We start from the raw sequence: 19,973 nt of genomic DNA on the forward strand, positions 1-19,973 counted from the left end.
ACTTTGGGATCTGGGGTGAGGGTTAGTTTAAACCCAAGAACTGGCTGTTCTTACCAACACCTCTGAAGGCCTAGCTCCTGCAGCAACCTGAATTGTTTGTGCTTACAGCTGCAAAGGTTTCAAGTGGGACAAAATAAGGCAGCTGCCAAGAGCAAGATGCCCTTCCTTCCCAAACAGCCAAGGAAATGCTGGATCCACAAATGCCAACGGTCCTTTCCACCGGGGTGCACATCTTACAGTGCCTCTTGCTGCCATTGGGATCCAAATTGAAAATCCCAACTCAATCTTCTGGAAAACCTTTGTCTTGAGTGCAGTTTGCGGTTAGCGTCTGCTGCTGCCGTGCGCAGCCTGGGAGGGGAAGGGTTACTCTGCAAGAGAGGGATCCTGCCCCACAGGGAGAGATGCCGCCGTGCCGAAAGCGAGGGATGCTGCCCTACGAGCAAGGGGAGATGCTGCCTTGGAAAGAGGGATGCTGCCCCGCGAGAAGAGGGGGTGACATCCCCCGGGAGAGAGGGGTGCTGGTGTGCAAGCGGGGAGAGACCCAGTGCTGCCCTGGGCGGGCCGGTGCCCGCTCTCAGGGGAGGGCAGTCCCGGACCCCTCCGCAGCGCCGCGCTCTCCGCTCGCTGCGGTTGGGTGCCGGCAGGGCCGCCGCGGGGCCGGGGGCGGGCCGGGGGCTGGCGGCGGGGGGCGGGGGGCTGCCGGCAGCGCCCTCCCCGCCGGCCCGGGGGGCGCGGCTGCGGCGCAGGCGGCGGTAGCGCAGCCGCGCGGAGTGGCGCGGAGCGGCGCGGCCGGGCCGCAGGTGAGGGCGCGGGGAACGCGGGGCGGGCGGCGTGGGGGTGCGCCTGGGCCTGGGCGGCTGCGGTGCTGCCCGCGCAGCACCCGCATCCCCGCGGGAGGGGGCGGCTTTGGGGGTGCCCCTTGCCCTGGGCGGGGAGAGGTCTCGGAGAGCAGCGGCTCTGCCGGGCGGCTCCTGCTCCTGCGAGCGACCCTGAACTTCCCGGGCTGCGGGTGCGTGGTGGGAACGGACCGGGCTCGGGCTGCGGGCTCCGCTCGGGGCAGCGGGAGCTGCGCGCTGCAAGCTCGCACACACGGCTCTGCCGGCTCTGCTCCTGTTCCTTTAACAATTAACATTCATTGTTATTTCATGTTTTAAAGCCCCATTTCTGCTCCGCGGGGAGCGTGCCCCGGCTGAGCCCCCGTTCAATCGCCTTACTACTGAAAACAGCGCAAAACGCTGTGTGAGATTTGCCCTGAGTCTCCGAGCCGGTCCCGGAGAAGTTGGTCTGTTCACAGTAACGTGTTTTTGCGTCTTTGTATCCAAAACTGTTCTGATGGTGTTCTGAGGCAGCGATTATTCCTTCTTTTTCTCTTTCTGAAGGGTGACATACATCTTACAGTATCATGTATCTGATGAACACATGCGGTGTTAATTGAGGTTGCCATGGAAGGCATGCACATAGTATAAATAAGCTCCTTCTTGCCATGTGATTTCGCTTTTGTATTCTACAAGCCTCCTTTTTGTATTCTGTGTTTTTGCATATTGTCATATGGTGCATTAAAGATAAAAATATCTGCTGTCTCAGGGTGTAATTTCCCTAGCTGGAACTGTGAGTGCATATGGAGCGGTGGGGAAAAGATTCAGCTAACCGTAGGAGAAGAAAATATATGCATGTGCATGTGTAATATGGATTTGCTGTAATATGGGCAGTTAAAAAAAGTAAGTTCCCTTTTACCACACAAAATAGCAAAACAGTATTTTCTGTGGTGGAACGTCACTGGGTTGACATCTTCACGGCCTTATTTTGCCTCTGGATATTGATGCTAATTAGCGGGAAAAACTGCTATAGGGCATCCGGAGGCAGAACTGCTTTTCCAGCCAGCCCTGGTCTGCCTCCCAGACTGAAATATTAGAAAGCAAACTCCAAACCAAACAACACTTTGAAATACTTTTCTAATTAAAAACAAATAATTGCTCTTCGGGTCTTATCATTTCTTTGTTGTGTTACAGATAAAAGATGGAGGCATTGGCCACGCTTCACAGCAAACCTAATGTAACCTGCAAGGGGAACTGAAGCAGAAAGCAAAGCTAGACAAAGCAGCATCTGACTTGTCACTGGGGGGCAGAAAACAGCCACTGCCAGCCTCTGGCTTTATTGGTGCTCCAATCCAGCTCCCTGGGCAAGGTGGAACTGCAGATGGCTCAGAAAGTGCAAGTTCTTTCCAGGTCCATGGGGTGAATAAAAATTGTTAACCTTTGGCTTGATTGTCATCCTTTGGGGGAAAAAAAGTAATGGCAGACTGGCAATTAAATGGTCGTGCTCTTAGACCCAGAGCAACTGGAAGTGGATTGTCCTGGAGGTGAGAGTGACTCTAGCCAGCAAAGACAAGGAGAAGCTTATTCAACTTCACATCTATGCAGGAATCCTTGGAGAGATGATAAAGGAAGTTGTAAGACGAAGAGGGAGTTGTAAAGCTCCCTTTACATGTATGTGATAGCTTCAGCAGAACTTCACTGCCACATCTGCTTGTTAAAAAGCAACTAACATTATTTTGAAAACAATTTGAGAAAAAATGTGCCTTGAGCATCTCTGCAGTTCCTGTGTCTGATACGTTAGCCAAGGAGATCGGTAATGTAACAGCAACAAAGCGAATATGGTGAAGGCAGCTATGGAAATTCAAATGGAGAACCCAAGAGAGGCAGAGACTCACAGTGCTGGGGGGACATGCTCCCCGTCGGAGGAACAGGCAGAAAAACCCTCCATGCTCTGTTTTAAGAAGCGAAAGAAGTCCCGTAAGAAGGGGCTGACCATGAGGGATGCGTGTGAAGGAGCCTCGGAGGAGAAAAGCCAATGTGTCAGCACTGACCTAGGGCAGATGAAAGTTTCTAACCAGCCACGATCCTCCAGAGGAGCCTGGACAGCCATCAAAAACCTCACAAGGCCTCGGAGAAGGCAGAAATCCTCCTCCCGGAAGAAGGTGCCCTCTGATTCACAAGTGCAACTGGAGGTGGATGTTGAGGAAGGCTGTGCGCAAGGCATCCCAAAGAAGCGTGTTTGCTCTGGGGTGAAGATGCCCTGTGTTCGGTTCTCCAGAGGCAAGAAGAAACCCAGCCCCTCTGAAGCAGTGGAGGAGTCAGAGGGCAGTGTTCAAGCAAACGAAGCGATGGGCATTGTGAATAAAGCTAGTGAAGAGCTGAAGGATGTATCCCCAGCAGACAAGTCTGAATCCTTAAGCCCGGTCTCTGTGGAGGAGGATCAGGATATGGCAAAGGAAAGTACCAGCTCTGTTGATAAGAGTGAGCCCTTGACAGAGCCCACACCTGATGCAGAGGAACGTACAGAGTGCACCATCAAGTCAGAGATAACTGATTCAGAGACAGTTAATGAAACATCCCAGGAAAAACTGCAGGAGGAGAGCCCACCCGAAACCACAGTCCCTGTGGAAGGTGGTGAGGTTGCTCCTGAAGTGCCCATTTCCAAGGATCAACCTGACAGCGCCCCAGAAACCACTGAGCTGCAGGAAATCCCTAATATCTGCGAAGAGCTCTCTGAAGGGAATGAATCAGAAAAGAGCATAAATCTTCCTGAGGAATGCAAAGCTGAAGAAACCATAATGGATTTCAGTCAGTCAGCATCTAAGGATGATGCAGTGAGCATGGAGGATACCTCCAGCCATGAGGTGCCATTAGGAGCAAACATAGGCACCGCTGTTGGCATCGTCATCACTATCACTGAAGCTGAGGACTCTGACAACACCGACTCTGACCAGGCCTATGAGCCATCCCCTGTTTTGCACCGAAATAAACAAAAAGGGAATAAAAAATCAAGCAGCAGCTTTGATTCGGGTAAAAAAGAGGGTCCTGAGGCTGGTGGTGATGCCCAAGCAGAGGAGAAAGCTCAAGGCGACCATGAGTACAGAACTGGGGAGCAGTACGAATTGCTCCTCATAGAAACTGCCTCTTCCCTCGTGAAGGCAGCCATTCAGTCATCCATTGAGCAGCTGGTCAACGAAATGGCCCTGGAACAGAATAAACACAACAGTTTTCTGTGATGGCAGTGATGCCCCCAAAATAAAGGGTACAGGGAGTGATTTAAAGCTCCAGCTGGCATGGGGTGTGTATGGAGAGCTCAAAGGGCTCCTGGGGCCGAGGTGTAGTTAATTCTGCATGCCCATTCAGTTGTGTGTCTATGTGAAACTGATCCTGTGACATGAGGCAAGCCCTGCTATGTACAGTGTGCTCCCTGGGGCTGGGGCTTCAAACAGGCTATTGACCACAGCTGCGGAAAAAGGAAGGTATTGCAGTGACTGTATTACCATTTATTGGCATCTTTGTGTCAAGGCCACATTTCTGCCATCATCCATGCCAGGTTTCCACACTGTTCATGCTATAAATCTGTATGTACCATGCATTTAGTGAGAGGTTCCAAGAGGTGACGAGCACCCAACCCAGTGCTGGGCTGTATTCAGGGCACGTCAGACACAGCTGGAGGTTTGCCCTGGGGTTCAACGGAGATGAGGGAAAGTGAAATGAGTGCAATGTTAGCATGAAGACGTCGATGCCAGACAGGCTCAGGCCAGTGTTTAGTATTGCAGACAGGTACTTGCTTCGTACAGATGCCAGGAACTGTGGTCACCTCTGCTGTCATGTTGCATGAAGCTGGATGGCTGCAGTGAGTGGTGGTTTTCATTTAGCCTCTTCCTCTGTCAAATGCCTGTGCATTTCCACACACATTAAAGCACAGCATCAGCCGCTTGTCTTGCTGACCCCGGCCTGTGGTGCAAATGCCAAGGAAACGACAACCGGACAGTTTGCCGGGGGCCATTCTTGAACCATTAAGCTCAATGGGCAAAATTCCCAGCGGCATCAGCAGTGCGGGCTGGGCTGGAGAGTGCCTGCTGCAGGCAGCCCCTCTCCTTCCCTTGCCTTCCTCCATTCCAGTCATGATGTTGTGGTGAAGCTGTCCTCAGATGTAGCATATTTTTGATATATGGCATGTGATATAAATAGCAGTGAGCTGCATGCGTGTTAGCAGTCAACTATTGCCTCCGTGCTGACATAGTTTGGGGAACTGCTGGTGCTAGAATTGCTTTGATTTGGTCTGAGAGCTGCCGGCATCCCTGGGTGCTGGCGGCAGCCTGTCCCGCACTGCTCCAGCCCCCCCTTGCTGCAAAGCCTGCCTGACTTCAGCCAAGCCCGGGCATCCCTTGGGAAATGTGCATTATGTCTGGCTCGCCGCTGCCGGGCTCTGGCTGGCTCCGGCATGCCACGTAGCTTGCGCTGAAACATGCAGGGAAATGCTGGAGCAATCTTACCAAAGTCCTCAGGGAAAAAAATCTAGACATGAGGGCCTGGGGACGGGGCTGTAAATGTCTGGACAGGCCAATTGCCATCAAAACCCACCAACTGCCATATTCCGAGGGGGTTTGCACCAGCATGGTGTGTGCACATGAGCATCACCTCTAACTACCAGCTTTCCAAGAGAAAGGGGCCTTTAATAATGTGGAATTGCATCTGCGCAGCTGGGATTTACGTACAGCTGTGGGCAAGCCAGCCTGTTCTTCTGAGAAAATTCTCCTGCCTATTTCTCAGCTGATACAGAAATAGCAGCCTTGCTTGGCAATTGCTCACTGACCATGGGCAGTGCGCTGAGAATTCCCAGCATAGGATTTGGATTCCTGTTAAAATACAAGGGCTGTAAACTTTCATAGTACCTGGTGTGCAACCATGTTTTAAACTTTGATAAAGCACCTCCGTTGTTACAAGAGGACTGTGAGCAGCGAGTGCCACAGCTTGTTTCTGTGCAAGTTAAACTTCAGAAAAAGCAGAGTGTTAAAAAAGTGTTTTCTTTTTTTTTGTGGATTTATTTAGTAAGTTGCCAGATACCAATAATTCAGTGTGTACAATTTTAATGGCTTTGTACTTCACACTGGTCTTTTCCAGGTATTTTGCCATGCTTTTGAAAGGGACTTTTTAAGGACTTTCTTATGTACCTGCTGCAGTCCCTTGAGAGCCATAGTGATGCTGGAGGTTGTTATGGGAGTATGCTGGGCACCGCAGAAGGCCAGTGCTGAGCAAAGGGCTGCAGCAGCTCTGTGAGGCCCCACTGTGGAGGAGGGCTGTGGAGGAGGATGTCTGGGCTCTGGCAAAGAAACACAAAATGACCCCGTGGGGCCAGGCTGTCATCTTCTGTTGGCCTGATAAGCAGTTTTGGGAGGATTTCATGTATTTCAGTACTGCCTTTTGGGCAAAACACGTCTTCAAAAGATAAGGAGAATGGTAGAAATGCTGTGGTCCCTGTGACTGTTTCTCCACATCCAGAGTTGTGTTTGCATCCTTTCTGTAGCTGGTTTCTCCTTCTGTTACAGCTGTACATATAACTGATGATAATTTCATTAAAGCTGACTGTACCTGTTATTTTCTTGCCTTGTGTTTTGTGTGAGCAGCTATGGAGAGATTTTATACATGAAAAGATAAACTCACAGTGGTGCTCTGTTTTATCCAGCTTTTTCAGGCAGCCATATGGTGTGCAGAAAGATGGTAGCAGACCTGAAGTTATTGGAGTCTTGCTCCTCCTGCAACTCTTTTCATAAGATTTCCTTTCAGTTCCTGGCCAGTCATTTTCATCAGAGTCCTGGCTGCCCAGGAACTGCTGTAAGGTATTTGTGAAGGATCACAAGTCTTCAGTGGCTAAGAAAAGCCATCCTGCTGCCTGGCAGTTTAATTCCCTATCAGGTGCCTCATACTGCCAGGGGAAAGCGTTTGGGGCTCTGCAGACTGACCAGGGTCAAACCCTGCTGTGCATGGATTGGTGCAGCTGATGCCATCTGGTGATGTGGTTTCCCCTGTGAGCTGCTGGTCCCTGCTTTCTGCCCACAGAGCTCTGTGTTGCTATTTGCAGGTGCACAGTTTAGTGCTGATGTGGTCTGCAGTAGGGCCAGCACCTCTGGAGGGGCCGCAGCAAATTCAGTGCTTTGACACTTCCTGTTACAGCTCAAAGGGGCCCCACACCCTGACACGATTTTTGCATAACATCTTTTGTGTAATTTCTCAATGCACTTTATAACAAACAGAAAATATGGGGAAGAAAAAAGTTATACATTTTAACAGTATTAATACTATTTATTCTTTCAGGTTTACAGAAGAAAATACAGACTTGTAACAGCCTCTAATAACTTACTTAAGACAACCTACTCCTTCCTTATGGATAGAGAGATGAACATTAATAACACATTCATTCTGTCAGAGAAGGAATGATAAATTTACTATTGCGAAGGAGTACCAGGCCAGGCAACCTGTGAGGACGTGACTGTCTGGTTGTGCCAGAGCATGAAAGGGTGGCCTGCCTTTAGAACCACATTTCTCACTGATGGCGGAAATAAACCTTGCTTGCTGATAGCCCATTCAGATTGCTTTGGGCCATCTGGCCTCTTACCCAGGGGTTAGTTACCTGCTGCCCCTCTGAATTAAGGAAGTGGTTGATTTGAATGAATATCTTAATTAATTACTTGGCTCTCCGGCTCACCCCACGGCCTGTGCTATTGCTGTTTGTTTCCTAAATGTTTCCAGCACTCTCCTTAGTGGGGACAATTTGGCTCTATATTCAACACATCCCCTATCCCTCCTTTGCTGTGTCATTCTGCATATTCTAATTTCTCAGTTTCTTTCTATTAGCAGCAAAGAAAAGAGTGTTTCATATAACTACTCATGCCCAGAAAGGATTCCAGGGGGATAAAAAAATTTTCTGTTATGTCCGCCTAACAGAAAACAAGTGTATTCAATGAAAAGTTCCTTGTGGAAATCGCTGGTAGGCAATGATGGCACAAATAAATATTGCCTTTTATTTCCTGTTTGTCCTGGGTTCAGCTGTAACAGTTGTTTTCCTCCTTCTTAGTAGTGTTACAGCTGAACCTAGGGCACTACCCTGGGACATGAAAAGAGATCAGAAATGCATGAGCTGCTTAGGGCTGGATCTCCAGCTGCTGAAGTTCACTGCAGCTCCATACACTTGAAAGGACTAAATCTGCAGCAGCTAGGAATCTTGTGTTTGAATCTAAGATGCAGTCCCTGCATGAATGATGGGTGTTTTCGTATGTGTCCTTATGTATAGAAGTGAAAATCCAGGAGCTGTGTTTTCATTTGTTTTTTTTTTGTTTGTTTGTTTGTTTTTTCACAAATGCATGTAAGAACTCATGAAATACACAGGAATCCTGGTCTGTGCTTAGGATGGATGGAAGTCAGACCCTGTGGATGGACCCATGTGCTGGGGGCAGTGAAGCCCTAATATCACCTATTTTACAGGTTTTGAACACGAGCAACACAAAGCAATTAAATGCTCCAAGAGAACACATCGATTTAAATAATTTGCTTTAGTATTATTTTACATTTGCAATTAACTTTTTTTAGGAGGCACAATTTTCACATTTCTTCCTTTTGCAGAGAATTTTTCCAGAGGGGTGAAAGTCCTTTTAGGTAGAATGTGGGTTTCAGCTAAAATACCCAAACACAGCATTTTAAAATAAGCTTTGTTCCATTAAACCTATCAAACATGCTGGATACAGAAGTAAGGGAGACATTAGAAAAACACATTTTGCAATTCAGATTGCTAAAATGAAAGTGTCATCTGCAGCTATGACTGGCAGTCACCCCAACAATCCTTACATTAGACCTAGCAGAGATAATCCTTTCAAACCTCTTTAATCTGGAAGAGGAACCACACACCACTGGCAAGGTGGGTGCCCCCCTTCTGCAGGTACCAGTGGCCTTTCTGGTGGGTGGCGTCTTTCCAGCACCAAGTCCCTACTGGTGAACAAACACGTCAAGCATTGCTTTGCTGTTGTCCCAGAGAGCAAATTCTGATCTGGGGAGGGATGTCATCTCTGGGATCTAACTCATCCGTATCACATTCGCTCTCGCTGTTTGCCATTTTAATGAAGACACGAGGCTGAGGTGCCGATGCGTCAAGGCTCAGTGCCGTGACAGCTCCGTGTGATGTGACTGGTGAGATGGCAGCTGGGTGGGAAGCGCAAGTACTCCGACTCCTACGGTGCTTCTGAGCATCCCCACCGGGGAGGAGGAGCGATACATCCCCAGCTCCTGCCAGCAGCCTCAGCCGCTCGCTCTCTGCCTGCCAAGAGCTCCCCAGACTGCCACTGCACAAAGGCGTCGGGCGCTGTCGGTGCAGCGCGGGCGGACGCTGCGCGGCGCTTCCTCCCAGCCCAGACAGCCCGCAACCGGATTTGCATTTGCTTTGCTCGCTGGAGCGAGGCAGGGAGGGCCAAAGCGCTGCAAGCCTCTCATCCCAAACCTCCCTCAAGTTCGTAAAGCAGCTGCGAGCCTCCGGGCACGATGCAGCGGGCTGTGGACCGGCTGGCTTGCCAACGCGGGGCCGGCAGGCGTGCGCAACAGGCACAACAGGAATGCACACCTGCACCCTGCTCATTAACTTGATGAGTAAGCGGTTCACAACCGCACCGCCAGCATAAACAGAGGCTGGTGGGCCCTAATGACAGGCTTCGGCGCCTGCTCTGCCGGGTCCGGCGTCGCTGCGGAGTGGCGGAGGCGATCGCTGCAGGAGCTGTCCCTCGGGGATGGCTGCGGGGAGCGGGGGTGAAGCATCAGTCTCCACCCCGGCAGGGCAGCGCTTTTGGCCGCAGCTCGGTGGGGCTGCAGGCCCGGCACTGGGCCCACAGAGGCCTGGCTCTGTGGCTGACACCGCGTTTCTGCTTACCATGGTGTTTCTTCCCCTGCATCACCCCTCGTTTCCCTTCCCTGGTGCTTAGAGCTGGCGTTACATCCTGCAACCAGCGGGTTGATGGTCCAGTGCCAGGAGGGACAGAGGGCTTTACACAATGTTTTCTTATGCTGTTTGTCGCAAGAACATCAGGGTTAACAGTCTAAGTTTTGCCCAGCTGCTGTTGGAAACATTTAGCATTGCCCCACACAGTCCACGAAGGTAAAGCCACGCAGGGGCTGCAATACTGCCCAGAGACCTGCAAGGCTTCCCAGAGGCATCTCGGCTCAGGTGAAAACCAGCTGAATTAAGCAGACAGGGCTTTGAGCTTTGCTGCGCCTTTGTTCTGAGGGTGCAGCGTCCAGTTTAGAATAGTTGGTGGAAACACTTCCACTCCTAGGCTGCTTTTGATGTTGTGTCATTAAATTTTGTTAATGAAACATGCAAATCTGGTAGATGCTGTGATTGCATCTCAAGGAATTCAGTCCTGACACAGCTCCAGCTGTAAGTATGTAACTGGCATGTAATTTAAGGCAGATCCATCCTCATTATTACCTTTTTCCTCCCAGTTTCTTATGGCTTAGAATATATTTACCCTGTGCTGGACAGCTGGGAAACCCACTCAGTTGCCATCTTTTTTGGCATACCATGTCAAGAGGGGGAAAGAAAAGGCTGGGCTTTATTAAACAGCGAAGATGAAGATGATTACAGAGATATGACACGATCTGCTGCTGGCAAATTACCGTGGGAGGGCTTTGACAAGCCAAAAAGCCTCCTGCCTTGGCACTGATAACTCACGATAGTCCCATTCAGTGATTCTGAATTGCAGATGCTGAGATCACTTCCACTGCACTTCTGAAGGCTTTGCTTACATGGGATTTATACCTTCTGCTTCCAATATAGTAGAAAACTATTCAGTATCAACATTATACTCTAGTAGTTCGTGGTTTTATTTTTAATGTTGGGCACTGCTTCAGGTTTACATCCTGACAACAAATTTATGTTCCCTTTTTAATCTTCTCAATGTGCCCAGATGTCCCAAAACCCTCTTGTGAGGGGCACTGCACTCACATGTCAGCCTTTCCACACCCCCTATGTGCTGCTGCCACACAATTTGCAGTGATTTGACAGAGGACATGTGAGTGAAGAGCCTGTGCAAATGGCTGGTGTAGCCAGATGGCTGAAGATGCATGTTGTAACCACAGTCTGTGCAGAAAGTGAAATCACTGAATCATCACAGAATCACAGAATAGTTTGGCTTGAAAGGGACCTTAAAGATCACCCAGTTCCAACCCCCTGCCACAAGCAGGGACACCTTCCACTAGACCATGTTGCTCAATGACCTGTCCAGCCTGGTCTTGAACACTGCCAGAGATGGGGCAGACACAGCTTCTCTGAGCAACCTGTGCCAGTGCTTCACCACCCTCATAGTAGAGAATTTCTTCCTAATAATTAGTCCAAATCTACTCTCTTGCAGTTTAGAGGCTTGTCCTTGTCCTATCCCTACAGGCCCTTGTAAAAAACATATTAAAAAAAAAAGAAAAAGAGGAAGAGATTAAGGGTTTTTTTTCTTATCCTGTGTGGAGATGGGGTGAGCATGGCCCAGCCATCAGTGTCACTTCCTGGGCAGCCAGCAGGCAAGTGCCAGCATCCATTTGACACCCAAAAGTTCAAAGTGGAAGAGGTAAAATCTGAACGGCTGCATATTGAGGAGATGGGTTATCTTTTAAGGATGACTTGTGTAAATAACAGGTACCAAAGTCTCCCTCCTCTGGCACTGACAATGCAGGAGTTCAACCTAACGCCTTCATTGCACAAGTGCTACCAAATGGCTTTTCATTAGGCAGGTGAAAAAAACACCACCTGCTTTTTTCAGCACCGCAGGTTATGAAAAGCAAGTTTCTCAGTAAACTAACTAGACCCCATGCTGCAGGGGAGGATAAATACCCTTTAGTCCACATCCTTTACTGCACCCTAAGCAGCCCAAGAAACATGGCCCCTCTTAGACCCAGGCTGGCATTTCAGCGGTTAACTTGTGCTGGCCAAGGAGCCTCATGCTATGGGCTTTGGCAGGGGTCTGAGGCCCAGTCTTCTCATGTTTTAGAATAGAATGGTTTGGGTTGGAAAGGACCTTCAGATCATCTAGTTCCAACCCCTAAAATATTCTTCATAAAACCTGAGCTTCAGAGCCTACAGACAAGGCACTTCCATGCCAGTGGTTCCTCATCTCTGCAACCCTGATGCTGGGACCCCTGCACAGCACAGGACAAATCTTTGTGAATCCCCTGGAGCTGTTTGACTTCCTGATTTCAGGTATCACCACCCTGGAACTTGCTTTGCCTAAGCCCATGTGCATCTGTCAAAGAATCTCAGGCACATGGAAGGAATCACCAGTATCATTATTCTGCACATTGTGACAAATTATTTTACATTTTAATGAAGAAAAACCCCCAAACCTCACAAGAAACGAGCATTTGCCAAGCCCAGCTGTGCGAGTCAGGCAGATTTTCTAGCACCTGTTGCCATAAAGGTTAAGCACTTAGTAATTCAAGTGTCTTCCACATAGAGTAATAAAACTTCTTATGATGTATCTAGGAGCAGCTGCTTAGAAAACATAACTATATTCTAAAGTTATTTATAAGACTTAGAATGATGTTTTCAAGTTAACGTAACTTGAAGCTGACGACTTCTGTCTCAAGCTTTTTCTACTGCTTTAATTATAACTTTAAGGCTTGCAGTAGAAAACTGCTGAAAATGCATTTCTTGTGCTGCAAATGATGCAAAAACCGCCTTTTGCAGATGTTTGATGTCACAGATGTTCAGGAGTGCAAAGCTCAACCAAAGTAAACCCTAAAAAGTGGTGTGACAATTAAAAACATATTGCTTGCAGTTGTAACTTTTCAGAGACATACTGAACATGTACATGAACATAGTTCTGATTTCAGGATGATTTCAGCCATAAGGATGTATTTGCAGTCAGTCCAGTGGAGTCACTCCTACAAGACACACACACATATTGCTGATAAACATTTGGATCTTCTACCCAAGCTCACAGTTTTTATTAAAGCTCCCTTTTAATAACCAACAAGTGAACAAAACAATCCTGGCCACAAACCTGAAGGTGACCAGCATGTCCCAGAGATGCCTCTGGGCACTGCTGCTTGCTGTCCCCCTGCCATCCCCAGTACTGAGCTCTACTACCAGTACCCAGTTATCTTTGCAGAGATATCAAGGGCTGTTTGACTTCCAGTATCAACTAGTTAAAGCAAGTTAGGCATCTAAAGTTCCAAGATGCTCATCTACTGACTGAATAGTCTGGAAACTCACTTTTAGCTCTTATCTACAGCTATACCCAACCCAGCAGATACTCCTTTCTGTTCTTAAAATAAATGTGGGAACCCAAGGGAAGCAGCAGCACCCAGAGAAGCCAACCCACTTGGCAGTGTTGCACACAAATAGGGAATGACAGTAAAATACCATTTTTTGTTTTGTTTTGTTGGGTTTTTTTTTACCATCATGTAGAAATAGAGATCAGTGGAAGCCAGAGGACATTTGATTTTTAAGGCTTTTTAAGCAGAGTTACAATGCATCTGCACCAGAGCAGCTTTGATGGGTATACACAGGGAGAGGAGCTCTCTGTCTAACAGGCAAGCACACACCAAACCGCAGCATGCATTTTGTAACATCATCCGGGCAGGCTCAGAGGCTATTTATTTTTCCCCTTTGTCTTAAAACACAAATTGGCAGCTCTCAGGGACCAATCCATCCCCTGGAGTGTGCAGCTCCCTGCCCAGGAGAAGCAGCAGCTGCCCTCACAAAGACCTCAGATGGTCTTTTATTTTGGCAGCAATTTAATTGTAGCTCTTGCTTCAGGACAGTTTCAAAGACAGCTCGAGGGTCCTGACTACAAAGAGCTTTGGAGAGGGCACTGTGACAGTAAACTGCTCTCACCATTGTTCAGGCTCTCTCTTTCTGAAGGCAATGACTCAACACACCAGGACTGGCAGGGAGCCTCCAGCTTCTCAAAAACTGGGTAATGAGATTATGGGAGCAGCTCATGGGGCTTTGCTCTTCACTGCAGAAGAAACCTTTGCACTGTAAGAACTTTGTGGGCCTCTTTGAGGCCTTCTGATTACGAGCATCTCTTGAGAGGCATCCATTTGGTAGGAAGCCAAGCATATCTCAGGTGAAAAACTGGAGAGGGACAAAAATTAATCCAAGAAAAATGCATATAATTTTTAAGCCTTCTTGGATAAGTCATTACTCTTTAGATACCAAGTAATGACAAATGAAAGGCAAAAAAGATGTGTGGTGACTCCATAAGCAGAGAAGAAATAGCACATTATGTGTTTGCTCATACCAAACACACAGACCGTAATGTTTAAGAATGTGTTTGCACCAAGCTGTTTATAATAGAGTCGGAAATAATTTTTGCTGAGAAAATCAATGTGTAGCATTTAATCCAATAAGACTCAGGTTAGGATGTGCCTCCTCTCTGACAGAACACATCTTTGCAGCTTTCATTTCTCCTTGCAGAGATGGTCCAATAATGGGATGTGGTCTTAGAGGGGCATCAAAATTTGTCTCTGCTTACGCAGTAGGAGCTGTCAAGGAGGTGTAGGAATGAAGAAAAATGCATGCAAACCTCGAGTCCAAAAGTAAATTTAAAAGATTGTACTGACAGGACTCCAGGGGCTGTCCCAGCAAAAGTTGCCACCCCTCCATCAGCACTGCCAGTTCCCGTGAAAAGACCAGCGTTATGGCTCCTGCATTTATTTATGCAGAGATTTATTAACTGCAGTTATACAACACAAACATCAGGATTCATCCCCTTGAGATAAATAATTAAAAGCAAACTGTTTGGGAAACTCAACACATATTTTTCTCTATGTTTCCCCTCCATCTAGTTTCAGAAGAGCAACTATATGGGATACAAACAGTTCTAGGCACTGAACAGCATATTAGCAAAGTTTAAACCTCACACCCAGCAATACAGGCTTAACTCTAGTGGAGGAGAGCAGGAATAAATTCACATTTACCAAAAATGTAACTGAGTTACACGGAGGATTCCAAGGAGGACATGGGTGGGAATTAGCTTCAGTTTAAAAGTTAGGGAAGTAAAAAAGCAAGTACACAAATCAAAGTACACAGTTCTTCACAGTCATCTCAGAGAGGATGGGAATGGTGGCTGAAGAAAGTCAGCTGCAGAGAGCAGTTGCTCACTATGCAGAGAATGCCAAAATACCCTGTTTCAGTATCTGAAGGCTGCACACGGGGAGAGCTACTCTACCAGGATCGTATCAATGCTCTCTTGCATGAGATCTGACTCCAGTATACACTCATCTAAGCGGTCTTGAGGCAAACTGGAGCTCTTACCTATGCTCTCACTGTCACAGTAAGGATGAAACCTGGGGGTTGCAGGGCTCTCCAGCCGCTGGCAGTGGCCATATTTGTGCTGTTTCCCTCTGTGTGTGTACATGTGTTCAAGCAGCTGGCTCTTCCGGAAAAACGTGCGGCCGCAAACAGTGCAACTGATTTTTCTCTTTCTTGAGAAAGAAAAGTTACAGTTCAATTCCACTGGTTCGTGGTCCTTGGAGATAAGCGAGAGCTGGCTGATCTGCAGAGGCTCCAGGTTGCTGCAGCTCGGATGCTCCAGCTGATGCTCATCCTCCTTCAGGAGGAAGGTCCCGAGCTGGTGACCATCCCCAGCCTTCCTGTCCTCAGCCAAAGGCTGCACCTCTCCCAGGTCACTGCTCTCGAGGATGGAGGCTGGCACGCCAAACGGCAGTGAGCCTGAGACATGGGTGTGCAAGTGCTGCCGCAGCCCCCCCCCGGGAGCTGAAACGCTCCCCGCAGTAGTGACACAAGTGCACCTTGAGGCTGGCCTTAGCAAAGACGGGGCTCGCTACCTCTGGAGAAGGAGGGGTGCAGCTCTGGGACACCACAGGCTCCGAGTCACACCTCTCCTGCTTTATGGAGACGGAGAGCTTTGGATGCTCTTCTGCTGACTTAGTGACAGCAGCGGGCTGAGCAGAGGGGCAAGCAACCTGCTGGTCCAGGGAGCTGTCATCCAGGCCGATGGCCAGGGAGAGCTGCAGCTGGGGGTGATCGCCTTGGGCAGCAGGCCTGCTGCCCGCCTTGGGCAGACTCTCCTTTGTTCCCAGCCGCTCCTTTGCTGGTTTGTGTGTGGTCGAGATCTGGATCCCATACAAGTTTGAAGACTGCACCATCTCTGGGGATAACACTTGGTTCATCTCAATTGCGATATGGGAGAGATGGTCTGCATGGAGGAAGCGGATGCCCTCCTCCAGTCGGCTCTTGCTGACAGTCTGCTTCGGCCCTTTCCCGGTGTACATAATATGCAACAAGTAACTAAATATGTCAGGCTGGATGTCTGTAGGCTGAATCTTTATGCACTCACTGAAAACAAGACAGATGATTACATACATACAGGGCTCCAAGATACAGTCCTGATGCATAACCTGCCTGTCCATTTGCACTGTTGTTTGCTGTTAGAGCAACACTCCCTGCCAAGACAAGCAGAAGTGCTCTGCTTGCACAGCAAAGTGCCTGAGTGTGTATTTATCCCTGTTATAAAAGCCATGTGCACAACTATGTCCAGGGATTCTGAGAGTGGCCAGCTCCCCGTGACTCGCATGCACAGCCAATTGCTGCCACACGGCACTGCAGCAAGGGCATGCGAGCTATGCATCACCTGTATGTCCTGCTCCAGTAACACAAACCAAAGAATATTTGTGTATTTAAGTAATAAAATCAGCTGCTGCTACTGTATAATCTTTATGAGCTTTGCATTTAAGTGTCAGTAAACAACATCTAGCGGGAAGGAAGTTAATTGATATTCTCACTTCCAGACGAAGGTCTACGTGGCCTACACCAGTAATTATCTTGCAAAGGTGCTGGGTGACATGACCCTCAAAAAGTAAGGGGAATGGACAAGTCAATTACAAGCAGCAAGGTCCAGATCAGAGATGAGATTAGACCTTGGCACCACTGTTGTTATACCTGCAGAACCACTCCTGAGCCAGTTGGGTGAAGCACCTGAACAGCAGCCTGAAGTTTATGATCTGTCTCAGCCCTTATCTGCAAAAGTCTCAATTGCAGAACTGTGATAAAGGCTATGGCTTCTCCACTGCTTCAAGCCCCTGGATCCTGCCAAAAGGGACAGTCCCACCCAGCAAACTTGCCTGCAATCTACTGCAAGGTAATGAGTGCACTGTGTATGGGTGGGAGGCACCTGGAAACCCCTAGATTACAAATCTGTGAGGTACTCACTGCAGGAGGACTGTGGTATTTATATGTTTATTTTCTCCCATCACACGAATGTATCATATCCAAAATGGGGGACCTGATACTGGCATCTGCAGACTAAGAGTGTGGTTTTAAATGACAGCACATTCTGGACTGGGAGTGTTTAGAGCCAAGGCATGTGCTGGGTTAGGAAAATAATCTTAGGGCACCTAAAATCCTCACTTTTGACTTTAATACCTTTAGAAAGTGGAAAATGTGTGAAGCTGGGCAGAGTACTTAAAAGGTAGGAGAGCTGTGTGTTCTTACCTCGTCTGATGGATAAATATCATCTTAAAATAGTTTGAAAAAGCAGCGAGCACCGCTCTGTGGGCTTTGAAGTAAACATCTCCAATGGCAACTGTGCAGTCACACAGAAAGCCAAACTCCCGCTGCATGTTCAGCTGCTGGAGGAGGAAGACGCTGTGGCCGGTCGCATCCATGGTGAGCCTGAGAGCAAGAGCACAAGGCGTTTGTTCATCTCGTGCAGCAATCGCACCGCTCACGAAGGCTCCAGTGTGGGTTTCTCACCACTGAAACGAGCTGGCCGCCCTCGCAGAGCCCCTTCCCCGCTCCAGCCGGTCCCTGCACCCCAATCTAGTAATTTCTCCTACGATACCACCGCCGGAGCGCAGGCCCGCATTAAATGCGCCCAAACCTTACCCAGGACTTTCCCACGTGCCAGGCAGAGATGTTTCTCCTACACATTAGCTACGCTCCGTGGTGTGCCGGCACTAACTTTAAACCTCGCTCGCGTTTTCGCTCTGCCCCTGGATAGTGCACGGTGCCACACGCCTCATGGCGCTCGCCATCACTGGGCCCCGGCCGCGGGGCCGTTCAGGGGGCGTAGGAGCCGCGGGGCTGGCGGCGGAACCCGACAAAGCCCCATTGTGCCGGCTGAGCCGGCCCCGCCCGCGGCCCTTGGACAAGAAATGCTGATATTTGCTATTGTTCAGCCCCAAACTCTTGTGCGGGGGCAGGCGGCGGGAGCGGAACCAGCGCCCTGCCCTGCCCTGCCCCGGGGACCGGCCCCCGCGGCTCCCCGCGCCCGCGCAGCCGCTTACCCGCGCGGAAGCGCAGCGCTGAGCCCGGCGCGGCGCCGGTGCCCGCCCGGCGGATGGGGTGGGCGCTGCTCCCCCCCCGCTTCCTGCCGCGCTGGGCCGGGTCCGCAGGAAACAGTGAGCGCGGGCCCGTGCGCGGCTGCTGCGCCGCTGCTGGCGGCGGTCACCGCGGCCCCGAGGGCGGAGGGAGGGAGGGACCTTGGGGGCGGTTGTTTTCCGCCTGCAGGGACCTCACCGTGGGCCGGGGACTTCGCGTCCTCAGTCCCCCATGGGAGGTACCGGCTGCCGACCTCCTCAGCCGCTGCTAGGAGTGTGGGTTTGTTGTGCTAGGGTTTGGTTGAGGGCTGGGTTTTCTTGCCATTTTTTAAACAGAAAAACCCGTGTGTAACAGGCGCCGCCCCGGTCTGCCTGCACAGGAAAATGGACTGAAGATACGATCTGTCTTCTTCACCACCGTCTGCGGCCTAAGAGCTTTCTTTAACCACCGGTTAATCCTGTAGACTCACCGTTTCTCGGCCGCCCCCCTAGTCTCTTCCTAATTTTTAACCAAGGGTTATGCTGGGTGAGAGTAACCACGCCGGGTTGGGTGCAGCTGGGTGCCCCCAGGGCCTGGCAGAGGACAGGGTGCAGACAGGCAGTGCCACCCACTCAGACCTCCCGCCTCTGTGAGCACCTTTGGTCTGGTCCTCAATCCAGTCTTTGAGGCGTCTTTCCCAGGAGTTTCATCCAATTGCTCTCTGAACCCGTTTAAAATTCCAGTCCCTGCAACCCTTGTTGTCAGTGGGTTGTCTTTGGGATAGAAAAGGGAATGAAAGTTGCTCTTAATGTGCTTTCACTGTTACTGGTGCAGTTTCAGAGATTTACCATGCTCTCCTTGGTGGCATCTCACCTGGCTTGGGGTTCTGCACAAGACATTCCATGCCTTGGATCATCCCTCTTGATTCTCTCTCAGCATGTGATACTTTGCAGTTCATTCTCCTATTGTGTACCCATATTTGCAATTTTTTTTTTTCAATTGGCCTGTGCCTGAGTCTTTAGGGCAGATAATGCTCCTGCTCCTCTGAATCCAGATGCTTCTGGGGCTGTTTCCAGTGGCATCTTGAGGCAGGCTGAGCTTGGGTGGAGGATGGAGATGGGCCAATAGAAGATGGGGCACAGGCTCTGAGGCATTTACCTCCATGCAGTATTTGCTGCTTATCCCCCTGCCCAGTAGAGTTTTCTCTTTTCCATTGCTCCATGGTTTGTCTTTTTTAAATAAAAAGCTCACAAGGCTCAGGGACTGTCATTCCCTCCTGGTTTTGCATAGCAGCAGATTGAGGGGTGGTGGAGCTGTGACCCTGCTGCTCCTACAGGTATCGGTAGCTGCTTTCCTTCCCTGAAAAGGTTGGCAGGAGGTGGCTTAAGGTTTTGTATTCTGTCCTGGGTTATTTAACATATTAACCTGCATACAGAGTGAGTCGCTATTTGCAGATGGCATGTTATTTATTTAAATGATTAACAATTCACATGTTTATTTAGGTTGACTCTGGTCCAAAGAGGACTTTGAAGAGCTTCAGAGGAACTGGAGCCAAAATGATTGAAGCTATGATGAGAAATGGATTTCGGCGTTTCAATACAAAACACAGGTGTTGATATCATATGGCTATGCCAGTAGGTCAAAAAAGAGAGCAGGATGCAATCACTGCTGCCTTTGAGTGCTTCTGCTTGCTCCTCCTCTGTGGTCAGAAGATAATGGGGAAGAGAACCGTGGTGGGGGGTACTGAGGGAATGGAGACTGTGAAAAGGGGGCTGCTTTGTGGCTCATTTTAGTGGTGGTGGCAGAAGCTCCTGGTGTGATACATGTGGAAGGGCTGGGACAGAGAGGCTGCTCCAGCC

The 19,973-nt window shown here is 49.4% G+C and overlaps 3 protein-coding genes across 3 annotated transcripts in view; 2 read left to right on the top strand and 1 right to left on the bottom strand.

Annotated features, from left to right (window-relative positions):
- Window positions 1-747: 747 nt before the first annotated feature.
- AKAP5 (A-kinase anchoring protein 5) lies at window positions 748-6,416 on the top strand. Its single transcript, XM_034062517.1, has 2 exons — window positions 748-800; window positions 2,010-6,416. Exon 2 carries the CDS (start codon window positions 2,654-2,656, stop codon window positions 4,049-4,051), a length of 1,398 nt encoding a protein of 465 aa, XP_033918408.1. The 5' UTR covers window positions 748-800; window positions 2,010-2,653; the 3' UTR covers window positions 4,052-6,416.
- A 5,598-nt stretch (window positions 6,417-12,014) lies between these two features.
- ZBTB25 (zinc finger and BTB domain containing 25) lies at window positions 12,015-18,296 on the bottom strand. Its single transcript, XM_034062307.1, is given in 5 exon segments — window positions 12,015-12,728; window positions 15,109-15,562; window positions 15,564-16,152; window positions 17,308-17,487; window positions 18,102-18,296. Coding segments are annotated over 4 exon segments (1,236 nt in total). The 5' UTR covers window positions 17,481-17,487; window positions 18,102-18,296; the 3' UTR covers window positions 12,015-12,708.
- The window catches only part of ZBTB1 (zinc finger and BTB domain containing 1), a 29,399-nt gene continuing 26,248 nt past the window's right edge, over window positions 16,823-19,973 (top strand). Inside the window, exon 1 of the mRNA XM_031049414.2 lies at window positions 16,823-16,954. The gene's annotated coding sequence lies outside the window, so the exon portion shown is untranslated. The remainder of the gene's footprint in view (window positions 16,955-19,973) is intronic.

The sequence above is a fragment of the Melopsittacus undulatus genome, chromosome 4 (genome assembly GCF_012275295.1).
Source record: "Melopsittacus undulatus isolate bMelUnd1 chromosome 4, bMelUnd1.mat.Z, whole genome shotgun sequence".
NCBI classification, from domain to species: Eukaryota; Metazoa; Chordata; class Aves; order Psittaciformes; family Psittaculidae; genus Melopsittacus; species Melopsittacus undulatus.